The sequence below is a fragment of the Ursus americanus genome, chromosome 27 (assembly GCF_024610735.1).
Source record: "Ursus americanus isolate L20-20 chromosome 27, mUrsAme1.1.p, whole genome shotgun sequence".
Taxonomy (NCBI): Eukaryota; Metazoa; Chordata; class Mammalia; order Carnivora; family Ursidae; genus Ursus; species Ursus americanus.
Window position 1 is genome coordinate 4,965,436 of NC_142153.1, and position 23,047 is coordinate 4,988,482.

A 23,047-nucleotide genomic window follows, 5' to 3' on the forward strand; every position below is an offset into this window, starting at 1 on the left:
TGCCGCCGAGGGTGTAGCTTTGACAGATTTTTCCTCGACATGAAGTTGTTTCATGTCATGTGGGAAGATTTGGGGGAAGTTGTTTATTTCATATCCTCCTTGGTCTGCAGCTACCCAAAAGTCCTAACATTACATTTTTAACATTAAAAGATAGTTACCAGATTTTTAGAAATCGGACTTTAGTGAGTGGTCTTTTACCTGAATGTTTCTTCTTGTAGCTGTTCCAGCTGAGTTTGGAGCTGCAGATGCCTTCTTCCTGCAGGACTGTTAGGATCTTCTATAGAATCAGATTGATTAAGTCTTTCCATTAATACCTGATTCTCTGCCAAGAGACTACTTTTCTCCTCTTGCAATGCTGCAACCTGTTAGAATACAGGAAGACAGCAATTATTTCTTCCAATTACACTGGCATCAGCATAATCACTTGTGAATTACCATTATGAAAGCCTGTTTTAATCAACTGCCACTTTATTATATTACTTTGGAATATTGCACAGGCAGAGCAATATGTAAGAGTAAGCAAGAATTCATTCTTTATATCTAAAAAGATAGTTCACAAATAAGATATGTAAATGGCAACTAAGCACACAAAAAGATACTCACGATTAATCATTAAGGAAATGCAAATTAAAACCACAATGTTATACCTATACACTCTTACTAAAATGGCTCAAATAAAAAATACTGGCTATACCAAGTGTTGGGAAAGATGTAGAACTTTTTTTCCCTTTGCTTTTAAAAGTAGGCTCCACGTGGAGCCCAACACTGGGCTTGAACTCATGACCCTGAGATCATGCCCTGAGCTGGGATCAAGAGTCAGATGCTTAACCGACTGAGCCACCCAGGCGCCCCTAAAGATGTAGAACAAATGGAAATCTCATACATCTCTGGTGAGAATGTAAAATGCTTCAAGCACTTTGGAAAGCAGCTTTGCATTTTCCAAAAAAATTAAACATGCAACTACCACATGACCCAGCCAGTATTTACTTACTCAAGAGAAATAAAAGCACATGGCCACACAAAGACTTATAAAGAATGTTAACAGCAGTTATGCTTATAATAGAGAAAAACTACAAACAGCAATAGGTGAATGGAAAAATTCTAGTATATTCATGCAATAGAATACTATTTGGTGATAAAAAAAAGAATTAACTACTGATACTATCAACATGAATGAATCACAAAATAATGAAAGAAGTCAGACATATAAAAAGGGTATATACAATGTATTATTCTTTTTATATGCAATTCTAGAAGATATGAACTAATCTATAGTGACAAAGCAGAGCTGGGGACTACAGAGGGAATACAAAGAGTCATGAGGAAACTTTCGAGGGTGATGGGTTCATTATATTAATTGTGGTAATGTTTTCACACATTCATACATGCCAACATGCATCAAAATTGTACACTTTAAATAGGAACAGTTTATTATATGTTAATTACAGCTCAATAAAGTGGTAAAAACAAAAGTTAACCGTCATTTCTAATTCTCACTTGCCACCCCCCACTTTCTCTTGAGCTGACTCTGGTTGGGCTACTGGCCCCACCATTCCACAGAACTGCTCATCAGGGTCACTACTGACGCTTCCATGTCACTGTGAATAATCAACACGTGACACAACCGATCACATCCTCCTCCCTGAAGCAGTTTTTCTCACTTGGCTGCCAGGACACCTTACTCTCCTTTCCTACCAGGCTTCTCTTTCTCCTTACTCAATTCCTCTAATGGGTTAAGAGTGCCCTACAGCTTTCCTTCCCTACAGTGATGGCTTCCAGCTTCATGGCTGTAAACATCATCTATTCAGTGACAACTTGCACATTTCTATTTCTCATCTGGAACCCTAAACTGGGTATTACTTCCATGTGGATGTCTAATAGGAATCTCAAATTTAAATTGTCCAGGTGGAGCCCTTAATTACTCCTCATTCCCCAGTCCTTCCAGTCCTTCCCATTTCAGTGAAAAGTAACTCTATCCTTCCAGTTGCTCAGTCATAGTCCTTAACATCTCTACCTCATACCCACATCCAATCTGTCAGCAAATATCACTGGCTCTACCTTCACACATATTTTTAGCACTTACCAGCCCAAAATTCTGATCTAAGCCAACATATTTTTTTTTTTTGCCTGGATTACTGCAATGACTTCTTAATTAGTCTCTTAAATTTGACCCTTGCCTCCCTTTAGTCTATTCTCCATACAGCAGCCCCAGTAGTCCATCAAAACAAAACTCAGATCACATGACTACTTTGCTCAAATCCTCCAATGGCTTCCCATTTACTCAAAGTTAAAATCTTTACAAAGGCTTATAAGGCCTCTCCAGACTGATTTCCACTTCACACACACACTCCTCAATGGGTACTCAGTAATGTTTGTTGAATAAATGAAGCTAAAATGCCAGCTCTATAATTGTCAGATTTCCATAAATGCATGAGTCTTTTCTCAGAACAGAGCAGTGGCTCTGTTCCATGGCACTGGCCTATTTCATTCATTTCTGCTCTTTCCTCCTTTTTAAAAAATGAGGTATGCCTATATATTTGCCAGAAGTCTTTTTCACACACAGAGAAAAAGGACACTACAGGCATACCTCATTTTACTGCACATTTCAGTACCGCAATTTTTACAATTGAAGGTTTGTGGCAACCAAGTCTACAGGCACCATTTTTCCAACAGCATTTGCTCACTTCATGTCTCTGCTACATTTTGATAATTCTTGCAATATTTCAAACTTTTTCATTATTATTGTACGGTGATCTGTGATCTTTGATGTTACTACTGTAATTGCCTTGGGGTGCCACAAAACATGCCCATATAAGATGGTGAATTTAATTGATAACTTTTGAGAACGTTCTGACTGCTTCACTGACCAGCTGTTCCTTCCCTCACTGGCCTCTCTCCTCAAGCCTCCCTATACCCCGAGACATAACAATATTGAAATTAGGCCAATTAATAACCCTACAATGCCCTGTAAGTATTCAAGTAAAAGCTTGTACATCTCTCATTTTAAATCAAAAGCTAGAAATGATTAAGCTTAATGAGGAAGGCATTTTGAAAGCTGAGAGAGGCTGAAACCTAGGCTCCTTGTACCAGTTTAGCCTAATTGTGAATGCAGAGGAAAAGTTCTTGAAGGAAATTAAAAGTTTAAAGCTACTCCAGTGAACGTGCAAATGATAAGAAAAAGAGACAGCCTTATTGCGGATACAGAGAAAGTTTTAGTGCTCTGGATAGAAGATCAAACCAGCCACAACATTCCCTTCAGCCAAAGCCTAATCCAAACCCACAATAACTCTGAGATATGTTTGTAATGAAAAATAATACACAACATGATTTAAGAAAAAAAAAATCAGACAAGATAAAGGAGCTTATAATGAAAAGTTAGTTTCCTGTTGAGTTTTTCTACTTGAAGAGACAACTAATTTTAACTATTCCTAACTTTTCTGTTTTGGACTGGCATTTTACATTTCTAAGTGTTTTACACCACCATTTCGTGCTTCATCAACCTTAGACATTATCTAGTGACTCCTCTGACAGATTAAACTATACCTACTTGTGTCATCCTTCCTTTCCACAAATACAATTATATCACTATTCTTGTTTCCTTTACTGGTCATCTCTGCAATCCCAAACAAGTACTTATGGACTCCTTTCACTCAATCCCCTACCCGTTCATTCACTCACTCAAATGTTCATTGTGTGGCTACTGTATGGAGCATGGACCACAGGACCATGGAAGGCATTCCCAGGAGGCCTAATCTAGTACTGGGCACATCTCAGTGCCCAATTAATATTTTATGACCAATAAAACAGGTGATTTTGAGCTGAAACTGGATGACTAGAAGGAACCAGCCATGTAATGGATGCTGTGCCTCAGAAGTGGTTCTTGATTCCCTTCGGGTAAGGCAAGAACATTAGTGACCCTACCTTTCCCTCTTGTCTCCTGTCCTCATCTACTGCTCTCATTTGTACTTTTACTTTGGCAATAACATTTCTCTACAGACAATTCTAAATGATGAAATTGGTTTATATTATTACTTTAGAGATCACATTATCAAGTGGGTTACTACTGTTTTCTGCGGAGCTACATGTATTATAGGCCAACCCCTTCTCTTAACTTCTCTGCAACCCTGCCATTCACTTTGCAATCTGTCTATACCAAGGATTGGTAAGCTCTTCCATAAAGAATCAGTGAATATTTTAGGTTTTGAGAGCTATAGGTCTCTTTGGCAAGTACTCAACTCTCACTGTAGCATGAAAGCAGTCACAGATAATATGTGAAGAAGCGGGGCTGTGCTACAATAAGCCTTTACCTACAAAAACAGATGGTAAGCTGTAGTTTGCCAATCCTAGTGTATAACTTTAATGTTATATTATCAGAGATTATATTCTAGTCATAAAAATAATCAACTCATTATTATTACTAATCTTAGCATTTGTGTAAAGTTTTCGAAATTCTGAAAAGCAATTAATGGCACTTATATTGTGACTAGATAAATATCATTTACTGTATGACCCAGCAAGTGTGCTATGATTACACTTCCTCCTACGGGTAACCACAGCAATGACCAACACCTCTGCCTTTCAAAGTAAAATGTTTCTATTATAAAACATTATGAACTCTGTAGTCATGACCCAGCTTTAACAAGTATCAAAATATGGCCAATTATGTCTTATTTGTACCTTTCCTTCCATCCCCCATCTCCATAATTTTGAGGTAAATCGCACATAATTTTTTTTTTTTTTTTAAGATTTTATTTATTTATTCGACAGAGATAGAGACAGCCAGCGAGAGAGGGAACACAAGCAGGGGGAGTGGGAGAGGAAGAAGCAGGCTCATAGAGGAAGAGCCTGATGTGGGGCTCGATCCCATAACGCCGGGATCACGCCCTGAGCCGAAGGCAGGCGCTTAACCGCTGTGCCACCCAGGCGCCCCAAATCGCACATAATTTTTTACTTATTTTTTTTTAATTGTGAGAGCCTTCTTAAACTTTATCCTATTAAATTTTTTACTTTAACAATTCTATTTTTAATTTACTTAAGTGTTTGATTTCTGATTTTAGCATCATGTCCCAGATGGAGTATCTTTACTAATTTCACTGAGGGTTTTAAATAGATTCGATTAATCTCTGCTACTACCCCAAATTTCTCCACTTCCTCTAGGACTACTTTCCTGTTTATTTTGCTTTCTCTTTTGTAATGCAGATTTTCCTTAGTTAAGTAATCAAAGCAAGGGCAACTGTAAGCTATGCATTCATAAGCTTCACATTAGGGCTTATCTATAAAGAGCTGGACTTTATGTAAATTATGAGTATCTACTACGGGATATTGGCATACCCTACAAATGAGGGCTTTAAAAAAATCTCCCCACCCCTCTCTATAGCTAGCACAGATAGTCCTCCTTTCTTTTCTTGTGTCCTTATACCATTTTCATTTATTATCAATTTAATGGGGTTGCAGGAAGGAAAGAAAATTAATATATTTGATGAGTCTACTATCTTTAACCAAAAATCTGTTCCCCCCCCCTTTTTTCATTAATTAGGATTGCATGATAGCCAAACTATACTGTATGGTAGTACATAGTATGTTTGGTCTTGCTTACAGTGGTGCATTTCAAATAGGTGGTACACAGAAAAGATCTCTAACCTGCATATCCAGTTCATGGCATCTTTGAGCAATTTCTTCCTTTGCTGACAAAGCTTCATTTAGTTCCTCTGTAGTTTTCTTCAACTAGTTAGAAACAAAGAGATACAATAAACATTTCAATATGAAGTAGCAACAATTAATAACTACATAGGCACAGTAAGCAATTAAAACACTTTCCTCTCATTTCTTTCTGAGGGGCAGGGAGAAATCGAGAGCTCTTCTGACGAGTCCAAAGCAGCCATTTCTAACTTCGATTATCTTCTAGTCTTAAGTCTTGTCTTTTCTGTATTCTGAATCTGGTTCTTTCCTCTTATCACGTTTCCTTACACCTTCCTATCTGGGCTACATGATTCTTGGTAATGTTGATTCTGTAATAACTGAGGAATTTTCCCTTGATAAAATATGCAGGTTCTAGAGTATGGGCATTTCAATTGTTGAACTATATACTATTTCAACACATGTTCTTCAGTCGTATTAAACCTTTATGTTAATTTGTATAATACAGTTTTAAAAATACTTTATTATTCTGATTCTCAACACAAACCAAACATTTCTGAGTTGCGTCCAATAAACCCTAAGTTAGCAAAGCGTGGACAAATTAATTAATTAAAACTGATTACTTAATTTAAAAAACTGATTAAAAATTATATTAGCTTTTCCTTTCATGTGACCAAACTTCTGGGTAATACAGATAAAAAAAATTCATACAAGGCAACAACTTTAAAATTTAACACCACAAAGTAAGGGAAGCAAATTACAACTTAGGTTAAAATTTAATCATGCCCAAAGATTTTCCTACAAAACATTTAGAAACCACTGGGAAGAAAAGAGAGAGGATAACACGTCTATTCACACTTTGGAACAGATGTCTCAGGACAGAAACTGACAATGTAAGTCGCATTTTACTGGAAAGCAATAATTAAAATTACAAAATAACTTTTTGGTTAACATCGCAAGAATACACGGCAGAATTCCTTCAAATACAGAATTCCTTCAAAAATACAGAATTCCTTCAAAAATACAGATTTCTTAGTGCATTTAACTATCTACTGACTGTTCAATCCTTTACAATGATGAAGGGTGGAGGAGACATCTGCAACGGAAAACTCATGTGAAATAAAAGGTATTTTGTATTATAAGTAAATCAAAAGATTAAAACGCATGCCACTTTCCAGGAATGCATTGTTGTATTAAATGTGGCATACAGAAAGATATCACCAAGGAAAAAAGAAAAATCATGACTAGCAAACACGAATTACAATGACTTAAATTCATTTTAAAGTGTGTCATGCAATATTTTAATTACGAATTATAAATTTAATTACAAATATGTAATATCCACCAGTAAAGTAGCTTAAGTCTTGAATTTAAGTAAAAAACAATTTATAAGCAAATTCAACTGAAGCATTCTTTTCATTAATATCTAAAGTTTATTCTTTTCAAACTCTACATGGATTAAAAAGAATGCAAAATTAGATACCTGGCGATCAAGGTCAACATAGGCATCGTTTCCAGCAGAGACAGGAGATTCCTTACTCATCAGCTGAAAAGATTTAAATGATTGTAACTATGAGGCAAAATTACATCATATAAAATATATTAGACAACACGAACACCCAGCCACTACAGAATTATAAAAATTAAAATGAAAACACAAATGTAAAAGGAACATCTTCCTATACACTGAAACTTTTCAGTCTGAAATTTTTTTCATCCCAGGATTAATGCCTTCATTTAAAACTACAGGTCTAAATTCTGGTGCTTGTTTTCACTGTAAGCCCAGTCATAAGAATCAAGACAAATCTTTAAGTTTAAAAAGTGGCTAAATATTTTAAAACTGACTTTTCAGTAAAAAACAGCAACACTTAAGTAAATCTATCTAAAGAATAAATACGGGCAACATCAATATTAGCCAAAATGAAACGGCTGATGTTTATAACACACACACACACACACACACACACACACACACACACACACACACATCTATGTCTTAGCCTCTCTCACCCTTGTGTTGCAAAGAGAGGATCCATAACGTGTGAGGGTTTGGGGGAGAAGGGGATAAAATTCTGACTGTGACAAATGTCAGGGGCAGACTCAAATGGTCCCAATTTTCTATTGTTTCCTTATGTTCTGTCTGAAGGACAAAAGAAAGGGGGACAATTAGAAATGTGGGGATGCACTGTTGAGAGATCTTGTAATTTCAGCCTTCAGCATCATTCTGGAGAGAACTGAAACGTTACGTTCAGCTGTATTTTTTCCTCCTTATCAGAGGTTCTCAAAGTGAAGTTCTCAAACCATCAGCGTTGCCTGGAAACTCTTCAGAAATGCAAATAACTGGGTCCCAGCCCAGATGTACTGACTCAGAAACTCTGAGGTTAGGGCTTAGCAACATATTTAATAAAGTCCTCCGAGTGATTCTGATACATACTGAAGTTTGAGAATCACTACTCTATACTAACCGATGAGAAGAGTTCAAAGTCCTTCAGCATAATTAGAAAAAAAAAATCTCAGGAAGAGTAAAAAAACACTGCTTTCAGTGTTTATGTTTTTCTTGTGACAATCATAAGATTTTTAAGACTTCTTGCAACTGAAAAAAATCATCCCACTGTAAAGAATATACAATTCATAAAAATATAAAAAGAAAAAAACCATTATTCTACCATCTAGAAACAATCACCTTTATAATTTTGAACATTTAAGAAGCTACCATCCATGGGTGTAGCACACACAGGTCAAGTGAGAAAGACAAGCATACTACCGTGTGACACAGGCTGTGACAGGCTCAGAGAGGCAGCACCTAATCAGAGGTAGGTAGGAGAAAGTCTAGGAGTATTTTCCCCCAGTCTTTTTCTTTTTCTCACTGTTACAGTTAAGTCCTCACCATAACACAGCGACAACTCTGAATAAAAACCTAGGTGTCCCACACTCGAATACCACCTTTTCTCAACCCTGGTCTCTCTCAATTACGTTTAGGTTATGTGCTCCTCAATTTGAGGTTTCCAAGCTTTATACCTCCCTCCTTTCTCCGGGGCTTCTAATGAGAATCCATCATTCTGATATTCACTTCCTTCCTTACTCTAGACTTTATAGTAAACATTACTGTTTTTGCCTGCTCACATTTACTCCTCCTCCTTCTGCTAACACCATCATCTTATTTTTGGGAATTTCCGTCCCCTGCTTTAGCTTCCATGGTTCATCATGTGTTTAACCAACTACCTTCTATTTCTAGTCTAGACTTTTCAGTCTATTACCTTGGTGACCTTTGTTAATATCTCAATTTTCTTATCTTCCATTCCTTCTTCCTGGCAAAATCTTAGCCTAAGATCAATTTACCTACCTATCTCTTCTGGCCATACGCCAGATTGCTAAGTACTGAGAAAGTGAAAAAAAAAAAAATTAAATCATAAAACACTGTTAATAGTTTCCAATTTCAACTGGGCCTTTAAAGTTGCCCCAAATGTACAATAATGCTTCCTCAGTCAGCAGTCTCTTTATTCCTTTGAGAGATTATTCTAAACCTTTTCTACTTCTCAAACCTCCGCACTCTTCAGCAGAAAAACCTGTCTCCAAATAAGAATTTCCCATGTCTTATCCACAAAACTGGCAATGTTCATGCCACCCTTTCCTTTTTCAATCTTGTCGTAAGACAACTGCTATTCTTCCCATTGAAGGCTAATCCCTCCACTTGTGCTCCCTGACCCAATCTCTTCTCAGCTTCTTTAGTAGGATGGCTATTATAAAAAAGATGGGCAGAAGTGCCTAGGTGGCACAGTCTGTTGAGTGTCCGACTCCTGGTTCCTCAGCTCAGGTCATGATGTCAGGGTCATGGGATGGCGTCCCACGTCAGGCTCCACACCCGCTCAGCACAGAGCCTGCTTGAGTTTCTCCCTCTCCCTCTGCCCCTCCCACTTGTGTGCTAAAATAAATGAATTTCAATTTCAATATGCCCAGAAGAATTAATAGCAGGTGTTAAAAAAAACAAACCCTTATACTAACACTCACAGCATTATTCACAATAGACAAAACGTAGGAACAACCCAAATGTCCCTCAACTGATGAATAAACAAAATGCTGCACATCCATACAATGGATTATTCAGCCATAAAAAGGAACAAGTATTGATACATGCTACAAAATAACCTTGAAAAATATTATGCTAAATGAACAAAGACACGAAAAGCCACATATCATATGATTCCATTTATATGAAATATCCAGAATAGGGAAATTCACAGAGACAGAAAGCAGATTACTGGTTGACATGGGCTGGAGCGAGGAGGAAATGAGAACTGCCTGTATAGTGGGTGTACAGGGTTTCCTTTTGTGGTGATGGAAAAAGTGCTGGAACAAAATAGTGGTAATGTTTGCACATTATGAACATACTAAATGTCAATAATGGCAAATTTTGTTATGTGTATTTTACCACAGTAAATAAATGTCAGCAATACCTGAAAAAAGAAACATAAATAGAATGTACCTGAAGAAAAAAAAAAAAAAAAGACTACCATTTAACAGAAGCCCTTCTTACTTCCATTATTCTATGCAGCTACCCCGTTTCTCCCCCAAAGTCCAATCAGTCACCAAACCTATTGATTCAAGCTCCTATAATTTTCAAATCTGTCCACCTGTCTCCACCCTGAGTGCCATAACCTAGTTCAGGCTTCCATCATTCTTCACTGGATAATTACCGAGGTCTCTTAACTGCTCTCCCTTTTTCTAGTCCAGTTTTCCTCCAATCCATTCTTCTCATCATACAGATTTTCTTGAATATAGACTTAAATGTATTTTCTCCTTAAAATCTATTCACTGATTACCAAAATCCCAACTCCCTAATGAAACTGCTCAATATTCTAATGATTTTAGGTCTCTTGTTTCATTTCTAAACACTCCCTACCTCACCATGTTTGCTACAGGCATTCGTCTTTCAGTACATCCAACATGCCACGTAGGTCTTGCTTTCTCTCGCCTCCTGTACTTTAGAACAATTTCTGTCCTTTCCTTATCTCATCTCATCCTTCCATGCTCAGTCAAGAGCCACCTTCTCTGAGAAGCCTTCCCTTAAGTTCCCAAACTGAGTTTAGCTACTCCTCTGCGGTACGCCTGGTATTTTTCCCATCATGGTACTTTTCATTTTGAATGCTTTGAATGTATGTGAATTGCTTGGTTAGCCATTTCTCCCATGAGATTTAGACTTTGCAGGGGCAAGAGACCAGGTGTGTCTTGTTCATAATTACATCCCAAATGCGTACTACAGCTCCTGGTGCATATTAGGTGCTTGATGGTATGTGCTAAATGAATAAAAGGAATATGCACATAAAAGACATACCATCTATTCTTAAAATCTAATTGTATGTACAATTTAATATATTGCTTGGTTCACTTGACATTTTAAACTTTTTTTTTTTTTTTAAGATTTTATTTATTTATTTGAGAAAGCAAGCAAGTGAACAAGCAGGGGGAGCAGCAGAGGGAGAGGGAGAAGCAGGTTCTCCACCAAGCAGGGAACCCAACATGGGGCTCGATCCCAGGACCCTGGGATCATGACGTGAGCCCAAGGCAGACGCTTAACCGACTGAGCCACCCAGGTGTCCCTCACTTGAGAACGTGTGTGTGTAGGGAGGGGGATGCGCAAAGGGAGAGGAAGAGAGAGTCTTAAAGCAGACTCCACACTGAACACAGAGCCTCACGGGGTGTGGACCTTGGTTTTGTCTCAGGTTGTGTCATGTCTCAGGACCCTGAGACAAAACCAAGAGTCAGATGCTCAGCCGACTGCACCAGACAGGCGCCCCCTAAGAAAAAGTTTTTAAAACAAATCAGTATCAGCTATATAATATTCCGCAAGATGTAGGTACCCTAATTTAAACACTTGCTTCCCAATGGATGCACACTGTTGTCGTATTTCTATTAATATAAAATAGTTTGGAGGTTCCTAGCTGGCTCAGTAGGAAGAGCATGTGATTCTTGATCTTGGGGTTGTGAGTTCAAGCCCCACACTGGGTCTAGTAGAGATTAACTTAAATAAACAAACTTCAAAAAAATTATATAAAACAGTTTGAGAAACACTGTTGTGCCCAATCTTGGTCTGAATTTTTAAATAATTCCTTGGGCTAGATTCATAGAATTAAAAATCACTGGTCACAGATTTTAATTTTAAAAATATTCCTGATTATAATTACAAACCTGTAATTTTAGAAAAATTGGCAAATACAGAAGAGCATAGAACATCCAACCATTTGGAGATGGCTAACATTTTGTCATTTTCACTCATCTTAATTTCTATTTTTAACAGAAATGGGATTATACTGCTCATGTGCTTGGTTTCCCTAATAAGCCTTACGCATACTGTTATATATTTTTCAAAAATATACTTAAATGCTACCCAATATGCCAATATAGTATTCTACCATAATTTATTTATTTATCTGTGCCCCAACTGCTGGGCAGTTAGGTTACTTCTAATGTTTCAGTACTAGAAAATAATGCTGAAATAAACAATAAACAGTCTAGGCGTGGGCTCTGAACCCAGACTGCTTAGACCTGAGTTCTAACTCTGCCACTATTTTTTGTGTGAACTCGAGGATACTCATACTATGTATGCTTCAGTTTCCCCTTTTATAAAATGGGGACAATAACAGCCTATACCTCAAAATATTAAATTTTCATTTTTTTAAATTTTGGTAAAAGATATAGAACATAAAATTTGCCATTTTAACAATTTTAAGTCTACATTTCAGTGGCATTAACTATAACTGTAGTGAATTTTAAATGAGTTAATAGACATAACGTGTTTAGTAAGTACCAGCACTACCTAGCACACAGCAGGTTTGAGATAAATGTCTGCCATTACTATTACTATTATGTATCTCTGTATTTCAGATGTCCTTAGGATAAATTCCTAAAAACAGAATTACAGATCAATTATAGTAAGGCAGAACTGTTAGTGGCCCCTTATTCTTTTTCCTACTTTTGCTTAGTAACAGACTTCTCATATTTTGGCTGGTTTTCTGACTACCCGGAATAAAGACCACATTTCCCACGGTTTCGCTGTGTGGCTACGTGAGTAATATCTGGCTAATATGGGTGAGAACTGCTGAAAGTTTATTTAGAGGAAGTGGCTAACTCTTCCTCCAGTCCTTCCTGATGGCTGGAAAGGGAATGTGATAGCTGAACTTGAGAAGCCACAGCTGAGCCACTAAGTGGGAAACACACATTAAGGATGGCAGACTAAGTAAGAAACAAGAAAGCTAGGTCCCTGATGACTACAGCGCAGAATCCAGGACCACTTAAGAGCAAAATAACTTCTATCATCTTGCTTGAGAGATCATTATTTTGACATTTTAACACTCATGACCTAATATCTCATATGATATAAAAGAGTATAATATTTTTAAAAAGATGTACCAGTTTATCTTCCTACCATCAGAGCTGACTGATAAACTGACCATCTTTTCAAAGATTTGCCTTTTTGAAAGGTCCTGTATAGTAAGGAATTTGGCTGGTCTTTGTCCTGTTACTGGCAAGCAGCCTCTCAATCTCTGGAATTTCCTTACTGATAAGAGTATCTTTGTTATTTGTGGGCCCCTAGGTAGTGTAAGCTAAAAAGTTGGATGACTCAGCCTGCTTCTTCCTCTCCCACTCCCCTGCTGTTTTCCCTCTCTCACTGGCTGTCTCTCTGTCACATAAATAAATAAAATCTTAAAAAAAAAAAAAAAGTTGGATGACTCAAATTGGGGGCTGGCCATGCCAGAAAAACCAACCAAGTATCAGAGGACTGGGTCTTTGAGCCACTGGATAATCAGCCTGATTTCTGGGGGGGGAGGGGGAGGAGGAGAGCCAGAAACTGCATTCAACCCCATGGTCACTGATACAATCAATCATACCTACATAATGAAAGCCCGATAAAAACTCTGGACATGAACACTCAGGTGAGCCTCCCCAGTTGGCAGTACTTTGGAACTGCTACACAGTAATGTGCTGGGAGTGTGATAAGTCTTGATTCCATGGAGAGGGAACAATAGAAACTTTGCATTTGGGACCTTCTAGACCTTACGGTATGCATTTTTGGGGTGGGGGGAACTGGTTCCGGTTTGTATTCTTTTGCTATAATAATATTGTCATCATTCCTGAGTTCTGTGAATCAGAACCCTGAGGGGGTAGTGGGAACACCTGGATTTATTTTTAAAAAAACACAACTTTACTTAATTTGCACTTAGCACTTTTCACATTGTCTTTTGTATTTTTTTCTCTGTCAGTTGCATGTTCAAGTCCTACATTGTCCTCTAATATCCCTAACGGTTTGTTCCATTGCTTTCATGATTAAAAAATTCTCACATCCTGAGGTCAACTGGTTATTAATCTACATTTTATTTTTACTTTTATAGTTTTATGTTTCACATTTGATGGAGTTCAAGGCCTGCTACCCCAAAGTATAGTACCTTGGCACACTGAATACTTCAAGCTGAAGGGAACTGCAGAAATAGCAGGTACAGGAAGGCCTGTAGCAGGTCATGAAAGCCTCATGTGAGAGGTGCCCTCCCTATACTCAAAGGAAAGAAGCATCCTTTTCTCCGAAGATAAGAGGGATTCTGAAAGAATTCTGAATCAACAGGACCTGCTGTTTCTACCAGGTTACTACTCTTAGCTCAAATCCTTGTTTGTCCTATCACATTTTTCCATGATTCTCCACTCTTCATCAAACCTAGCACCAAAACACTCAGGTTTAAACCCTTCTTTGAAAAAATAAATAAAAAATAAACACTTCTTTGGTCTTCATTTCCTTAAGAAGGTCTCTATGTCATGTAAAACTTACATTAAATACATCCGTATCCTTTTTCTTGTTAATCTGTCCTTTGATACAGAGGTCTCAGCTGAGAACTTGGATAGGCAGAAGAAAAAGATTTTTCCTCCCCTACAGTTTCGGTATAAATATTTGTCTAGAAATAGCTTGGGGTATGGTTGGAGTTGGAAGACCCACTTTCTGCCAAACAAGAAACCAATAATTAAGTGTAAGGTAGACTGCTGGTTTAAGATATGTATTTATAATGGCTTTAGGAATTAGTCTACTATTTTTAGTTCATTGGGGCATTTTTAAAAATTAGGAGTAGTTACTGAATAGCTATATCTACAAGACAAATGTGTGAGATTTAAATACAAATGACAAATTTAAATGTATGATATTTTTAAATAAAAATGAGGCAAGCTATATCATAAGTGCAAAGAAAAAAATTCTCAAAAAATGAGGAGAATCTCTTTAAAATTTCTACGTCTACTGTTTACGTTCCAGTTTGCTCCTTTAATTTCTCACAAACAGTAAGCATAAAGCTCCAACATACCTCTTGAATGGCTGTCATGACAACGTGTTGAACAGATTCCTCCATCATCATAATGGCTTGGATGTACTCTGAAAACAAGAACAATCTGGAATGTCACTGTTCAAGTTAAAGATACTCAAGGAGTAAAGGCTCACACTTCATGAATTCTTGTAAGTAGTTTTCTATGTTTTCATTCTTCCCAGGAATTCTTCGTATGTGGTTAAATACATGCATCACAGGTAAAGTAAAGGCCGAAAATCACAGTATTTCTCTTTCCTTAAGATAACCCCCCCCCCCCAACATCACCATTACTTACAAAGTTGAGGCTACAGGTAAAGGTCACAGGAATACAGTCTCTTAGGAATGTAAGACAATGAAATGGTAAAGCCTAAAGCCAGGACGGAAAGAACTCCTTATTACTATTCCTAAAAATTTAAAAATTATCTGTCTTTCACATTATACTTTGTCACAGGTTAAAAAAAACTCTGATGTCTGTGCTTTATTCTTGTGTGACATCAAAGCATTGCATCATGTACAATTCCTACCTTAATACTTTCTACTACAGAATAGAAAAATCTTAATAAACCTCAGCGCTGCATAGGACAAAGAATTAAAATGAAGATAGAAAGTGATACCATAATTAAACAAATATTGCATAACCCTGGGCTTTAAAATATACACATCACTAATAAGCTAAAATACCAACTTCGTCAATCTTACTTACCCTCACCACTACCAAGAAAAGAGAAGGATTTCTTAGCTGTCAGTAGGAAAAGATAATTTCTTGCCTTCTAAAAAAGCCCTAGAAGTAGTTTTCCTTATTTGCAAATTCAACAATGAATGGACAAAGTGGTATTGAACAAAACGAACAAAAAATATCAACAGGCCAGCTGGGTTCTAACAAATATGGTAAATATGTCTTAAATAAGAAACATTTAGAAAAGTAATTAGGGAATTTTAGCCTCAACCTGCCTCTCTCCCTATACATCTAAAGAAACCTCTCCATACATACACCAAAAACTTGTCTCAGCACTTCAAGTATTGCATGATGAAATTGTTCAAGTGATCTTTTGGTAAGAGACTCATGAATTTGGAATGCCAAGCTGTATAATGCTTTGCGTGATGGATAACTCATTAAAATAAACCAAAGTATTTTGGCAGCACTACTAAATTATGACATTCTGACATTCCGGTTGTTAATGCCAAAGCTTTTCGTTAATCAAAAACATATTTTTAAGCAAGTGTTATTCCAAGGATACTTGTACCCAATCAAATGTGTGGTGACACATACAAATATACACAACACACTTATATCAAAGGCATTTCTTAGGACAACAGTAAGAATGTATCAGGACCACTATTTGAAAAAAAAATTCCTTATTTCAAGCTCAATTTTTTGTTCTGTTCTGTTAACGAGGAGCATCCTGTAAGTCTTGGAACACAAAGTAGTGCTTTTAGATATTCTGCTCAGAGGTACCAAACACAGAATCCCAAGGCTCTGGAGAAAATGGCAAAGCTAGGATGACTAAACAGCCCTTGAAATAAAGACTGTGAACATGGAAAAGAAAAAGCAGTGGCATTGATAATGGGGAAGGAAAATTTAATGACAGCCTATTGGAAGTGAAGAAAATAACAGTGGGAACAGGGAGGTTAGGAAGTTAGTTAGGTGTGAGAGGGGAAGCGTTAGTTAAGAAGCGGTGTTGCCACGTCAAGGCCCTTCCCCGCGAACACCGTAAAATGCTACATGATAAAATGATGATGAGAACTATGTTAATGTACAATCTTTGAAAAGCAAAAACAGAAACAAAAACCCTACAAATCTTTAGTGTCCAAAATACAAATATATATGATTATTGGGTGCAGATCTATGAGGCAGTGCTGAGAATGAGGTGTGCTAGGTCAGCGAGATTATCTGGAAAACTTAGCTTTCAGGGCCAGAATTTACAGCAGATTAGTATAAAGAATATGATGTTTAAACATGGAGAGACATGGATTGTTGTCCTTGCCTAGCCTTTCAGAAACCAGAAATCCTGGGCAAGTCTTAGAATACTTAGTTTTCCTCATGTGTAAAAAGTATTTTTTATTGTTAGTACCTAGTAGAGTACTAGGCAGAAGAGAGACACTCAGTAAATATTATTAGTGTGTCTCCTACTACTAATCTTTGCTTTTTCAATTTTAGCACCATTTATTTTCCCCAATTTGAGAAGTCAGATGGCCTAAATAAATGTATGCTAGGTCAATGTTCCGAGCAATCACTCCTTACTTCCAGTAACTGAAAAACTCATCTAAACATAAGGCCTTTTTTATTTGTATAGTGCTTTACGGATTACAAAGGAAATACACACATACAATTTCATTTACTCCTCATGACCACCAGGTTTTGCATCCTCATTCTGTAGATGAAGAAACAGCGGCTGAGTGCCTAGTTCAATGTCAGTCAGGTAGCAAATGGAAGATCCACTTTAGTAAGCCTCACGTTATCCATCATAAATGTGCAGTGACAAGTAATACTGAACTCAGAAATTCATTTACTTTGATTCTTAGTTCTCAACTATGTTTCTGAAAACAGAGAATGCCCTCTGGATAAATATGATGTTAAAATCCTGTTAAAGTTTTCATCACTTATATACAATTTCAGGGGAGAAACTGAATCTAGGTGTTACAGGAGAAACTTGGTCTGTGTGAGAAGCTGGATAAATATTATGATTCTCTGATTTTCCATAGGACTATGGATATAGGTAACATCCTTGTGTTCTCCTATTTCTACCCTGTAGTAAATACAATTAGCCAACTCTTAACAGCTATATGCTTCCAAGAGTTGATGAATCTCTTAACAGAATAAACACGTAAGAGTCATTATCTGAATTCAGTGAATAATATTAAATAAATTTTTATACACCTTTTAAAATCAAAGCATCTAATTAGAGATTTAATATGTCTTGAATCTTATTTATACCAATCTTCTAACCTTTGACAAAAAGCATTTCGATATTTTAGTAATATACAAAACTCACAAATGTAGAAAATTCTCTATTTTAATTCTTGAGTTGAACTGAATAAACAAACTAAAACTTACTATATGAGCATGCATGCTAAAATCTAAAAGGAATGGGGACAAAGAGAAATAAATACATTGTTAGAAAAAACTCTCAGATCACAGACCAAATACTAGTCATAGCTTCAAGAAAACAATGTTGACCATTATTAAACTTGTCACAAGAACAATTAAAATGTGTAAGTCAAATAAAAATCTATTTTGTGTCACTAGGGGTAAGGTAGAAGGAATAAGAAAAAAACGTTTGGGCTTAAAAAAAAAATCCATCTTCTATGAAAGTCATAGTCTAGTATAATAGTAAATACTGGCTCATCATTGTTTAGAGTAGTCCCTGCCTACCCTTCTGTTTCATCGCCCTTCATTCCTTCCTCACTATTCTCTAATTCTACTTGTGGTTTTCTTAAATCTCTCAAAGGTAACCTTTTTCTGACATTCAGTTCCTACTATTCAGATTACTCTTAGTCCATCCTCCTCCACATCTCTGCTTAAATAACTTCCCCGCCCATGCCTGCACTGGCCCCTCATTACACTTTACCTTCACAGCACTCAGCACCACTCAGATCACACAGTTGTGTGTGGCATTGCTTACTGCCCTACCCTCCACTCACCTAACAGTTCCACAGGGGCAGGTGCCATGTCTGTTCTGTCTAGCACTGTGCTCCTAGCCCCAGCATAATGCATGAGTTCAGTAAATTTTGTGAAATAAATCCTTCATATTCGCAATCTAAAGTATCCAATTTTAAGTTCCCAGAGCTGAATTGATCCAGTTTAACCTTCTCATTACTGATATTTAGTTGGACCGTGTCCAATTAACAGTAAATTTCATCACATTCAGTAGAGTTAAAAATAATCAACTCAAAGAATTATGCAGTCTTGCTTAAAGGGAAAGAATATCATCAGGATCAAATTTATTCTAAATTGCAAAACTCTTTCACTTGCAAACAAAGTACCAGAAAAATTGTGGAAAATGGCATTGTTTGGGGCACCTCGCTGGCTCATTTCGTAAAGCGCACAACTCTTGAGCTCTCAGAGTCATGAGTTTGAGCCCCATTTGGGTGTGGAGCCTACTTAGGGGGAAAAAAAAATGGCATTGTTTGAGGGTGGCCTTATGAAGGTGTTATTGTTTGTACTGGTGATTTATATATAATATATACAATACGTATTACTTTCCTTATTTTAAATGCATACACTAACATCATATAAATTACCTTGCTTCTGTTCACAGTTCACAGCACAGCCTAAGATGAGTTGAAGCATCCTTCCAAGCTCTGCCGCATCAGAATGTTCACCAATTAGGTTCACATCAGGAAGGGTAAAGTCATTAATTTGCTGTCCTAAAATCTGAATGGGGACAAAAGAATTAGAACTACATTTACATTTTATGTTTAAATAAAATATCTGATACAGATTAGTTTGTCAGCACCAGAAACTCATTGCTAAGGACAGAGCTGTTATGTCAGTTTCACTCCCAATTTCTATTTTTACCTCCCATACCTACATTATGACAACCTCCATCACCACAACTTAGACCCCAATCTGGTATGTACGTACACTGACCAAAGAAACTGAAAACTTTGACCTCTTCACCACCCCTAGAAAGACAAATTTTTTGAAGTTCAAAGTAGAGCCAGAGAGGTTCTGAACAAGGGGGCACCAGAAAGAGGGGAGATTAAATATAGGTTCATGCCCCAACAGTAAGATTCCCCCCAAACATGTTCACTCCATTTGACTCCAAAATGCTGATAGCCAAACACCTATATTAGGAAGGAGAATGGAGGATTCCTTTATGGGGAAATTGGCCCCAAATGAAATGAAATATATGCTGACAAATGGTTAGGTCCCTGTCTAATAAGCATACAGTGAAAAAAGAAAATCCTAAAAGCACAGAAGCAGGATGAATATGGCTCTAGTGTTATGGGTGAACAGGTTAAAGAGGTCATGCAGTGTCTGGTGGCTCATGGTAATGGGTATGAATCTGATTCTCAATACAACAGGAAACCATAAAAGACTGAGAAGAGTGGCATAATCAGACTTCTATTTTTAAAAATCATTCTGGATTAGAGTGAAGACTAAAAATAGACTGTAGAGGGACAAGAGTGAAATCAGGCTTACCAGTCAGACTAGAAATCTAGGCGAGAGCTAATGTTGGCTTGGAATAAGGTGGTAGCACTAGAGACAGAAAAAGCTGTATTTTGGAGATTTAACCAGTAGGTCTTATGATGATCACCAAAAGAAGGAAGGACTACAGAATTATTTATAGGTTTTGGGCTTGAGTAACAGGGTGGACAGCAGGATTACTTACTGAGTTGTGAAGATAAATGATGTAAGTATACATGTAGGTATAAATACAGGTAAACTTCTGGGGAAAAACAGTAAGAAAATAACACAGGCTTCCAGGCTATGCCGTGTCCATTTGATATTTGGGATCGTGAAATTTAAAGTAAAACTAGTTCCACTGCCTGATTTTTTCCCCCAAGCTATGCCTTGACTATTCTGATGCAGACTCAGAGGATAAACTGAGTTAATCCAGGGATGGGGGTTTGCCAAGGAAAAAAACTAAAGTAAGCAAGAGAGTTGACTATAATAATACCTGGATTCTAAACCACCTTCACAAGGGAAGAAAAGGAGAGTTAACAGATGGCAGAAAAGAAAGTACATAAATTCTCATCTACAAACTATCCATATTATAGTGAAAAAGAGCATTTACAAACTACCTAATAAACAGTTGTTTGAACCAACATCCTAAAAACCATATAATGGAAGATAAATGGATTACTCATTTTGAGGTAAATTTTCCTTTACTTGAAACTACTATAAAATTAAATTATCCTATAGTAATACTTCTAAGCAGAGTGAGAGAAAGTCCTTACCTCATGATTATAATCCAGGATTCCCTTTAAAATTTTCTTTAAATTGCTTATCTGTTTAGAAAGAGATAAAACAACTGGGTAAAAGGCAAGAACAGATCAAAATATAATTTAACATAAAAATTTTCTGGGGGCGCCTGGGTGGCTCAGTTGGTTAAGCATCTGCCTTCGGCTCAGGTCATGATCTCAGCGTCCTAGGATTAAGCGCCAAGTCACTGGGCTCCCAGCTCATCAGGGAGCCTGCTTTTCTTCCTTTCTCTCTCTCCCCCATCCCCTCCTCATGCTTGCTCACTCTGAAATAATATCTTAAGAAAAAAAAAATTCCTGAACCAATTGTTCTATTAACCATAAATAAATATAAAAAATAAAATTCAACAGTATATGTGAATTACCATAATCATCAAAAAAGTACTATCAACGGCTTATGTGATCTCAAGAGATTTATAAAAAAAATTGTTTCCAATCATGTTAAATTTTCAACGTTATGATTACACTGACAAAAATTGGAAATCTCTTAAAGTAACCTAAGTATAATGTCTCCAAATTCTCTCCACTGTCAGAAAAGACTGTTGTTACTTTAGTTAAGCACTAAAGTAAATATTTAGGAGCCATATGGTTAAAAAAATACTAAAATGTCTTGAAATGCTACTATAACAGTTAGCACTGCAAGATAGTTGTGGTATAAGAGGCATCCTGGGGGCTCGGTTGGGCATCTGACTCTTGATCTTAGCTCAGGTCTTGATCTCAAGAGTTGTGGGTTTGGGCCCCATCTTGGGCTCCACACTGGGTGTGCAGCCTACTTAAAAAAAAAAGGAAAAAAAAAGCATCCTAGAAGCAAGATAAGATGAGGAATCTACATGTTTCCTCTCACTCAGCCACTCCAAAGCAAGAGTTCACTGGCCTAAACGTTATCTGAGTGAAATGACAGGTAGAATCACCTATACTATTTAAGCTATTATTCTTTTCCTTTTCTTTTTTGACCCAACTCATACAGTTAAAATTGTGTTAAATGTGTACACAATACGATTCTATTGACCATCTACCTAGCTGTCTGTACTCAATGTTAGTAGCTGATGTCCTAGGACAGAAGACAGCAGAATCTGTGACTATCAAGTAAAAGTGACTTAATCATAGCAGTGTGATCCAGTGCAATCAGACGTATTATTTTTAAGGCAAAAAAAAAATTTTTTTTTCAAGATGTGTGTACTTTTTTTTTTGGAGAGAGAGAAAAACAGCACAAGCATTGGGGTGGAGGATGGGGAAAAGGAGAGAAGCAGACTCCCCACTGAGCATGGAGGCCGACTTGGGGCTCAATCTCATGAACCTGAGACCATGACCTGAGCTGAAACCAACAGTCAGATGCTCAATCGACTGAGCCACCCAGGTACCCTGAAAACTTATTTTTTAAAAAATCTCATAAAGAAAACATGTTTATACTTCTAGAAAAATTTGGAGACATGGAAAATATATAATACACTTTATTTCCTTTATTTTACAACGTTCATTTTTTTCATATTTTAACATTTGAAATTAAAATGTCTCAAAAATCAATGTGTTCATTTAAAATGGTAGTTTACTTCCCATTGAAAAGAGCTATATATGTTATAATCAATGGTATCTTAAAATTGAAGAAATATAACATAGGATAAAATATGGAGAATAGGAATGCAAATCAGAACTGACATTTCAAAAAACAAAAAAACTGACACTTCCAGTTCTGAATGTTAAGAATATGATAAAGTTTCCCCCCTTCTCTACAGTACCGTCTGCCACACTCATGACACTGGAGACAGTGTGCATTTTACATGTGTGTTGTGTGCACGGAAGGTGGGGTATGTAACTCTCTCTTTGGTCAAGACAGCAAGCAAACACAAATTGATTAGTAGCATTATTTTAAAAAAATCCAGAATTGCTTTACACATGTTATAACATTAAAAAGTAATCACTTAGGCGTGCCTGTATGGCTTAGTCAGTTGAGTGAATGACACCTGATTTCGGCTCAGGTCATGAACTCAGGGTTGTGAGATCAAGCCCCACATAGGGCTCTGCACTGAGCCTGGAGCCTGCTTAGGATTCTCTAAAAAAATATATATATATACACATATATTATATATACATATATAAAATATTATATTTGTGTAACTCATTTAATTGCCTATTCTTGAAAGAGT

General features: G+C 36.9%; 1 protein-coding gene across 5 annotated transcripts in view; it reads right to left on the reverse strand.

Moving 5' to 3' along the window:
- Nucleotides 1–23,047, reverse strand: part of HOOK3 (hook microtubule tethering protein 3) — a 105,199-nt gene that overhangs the window by 54,140 nt on the left and 28,012 nt on the right. For all 5 annotated transcript variants that reach the window (XM_087856357.1, XM_087856358.1, XM_045779207.2 and 2 more), the window contains exons 4-9: nucleotides 20,880–20,930; nucleotides 19,218–19,350; nucleotides 14,976–15,043; nucleotides 7,121–7,183; nucleotides 5,641–5,724; nucleotides 199–362 (exon numbers count right to left, since the gene is read on the reverse strand). In XM_087856357.1, the coding sequence (XP_087712483.1) occupies nucleotides 199–362; nucleotides 5,641–5,724; nucleotides 7,121–7,183; nucleotides 14,976–15,043; nucleotides 19,218–19,350; nucleotides 20,880–20,930 (563 nt within the window). The remainder of the gene's footprint in view (nucleotides 1–198; nucleotides 363–5,640; nucleotides 5,725–7,120; nucleotides 7,184–14,975; nucleotides 15,044–19,217; nucleotides 19,351–20,879; nucleotides 20,931–23,047) is intronic.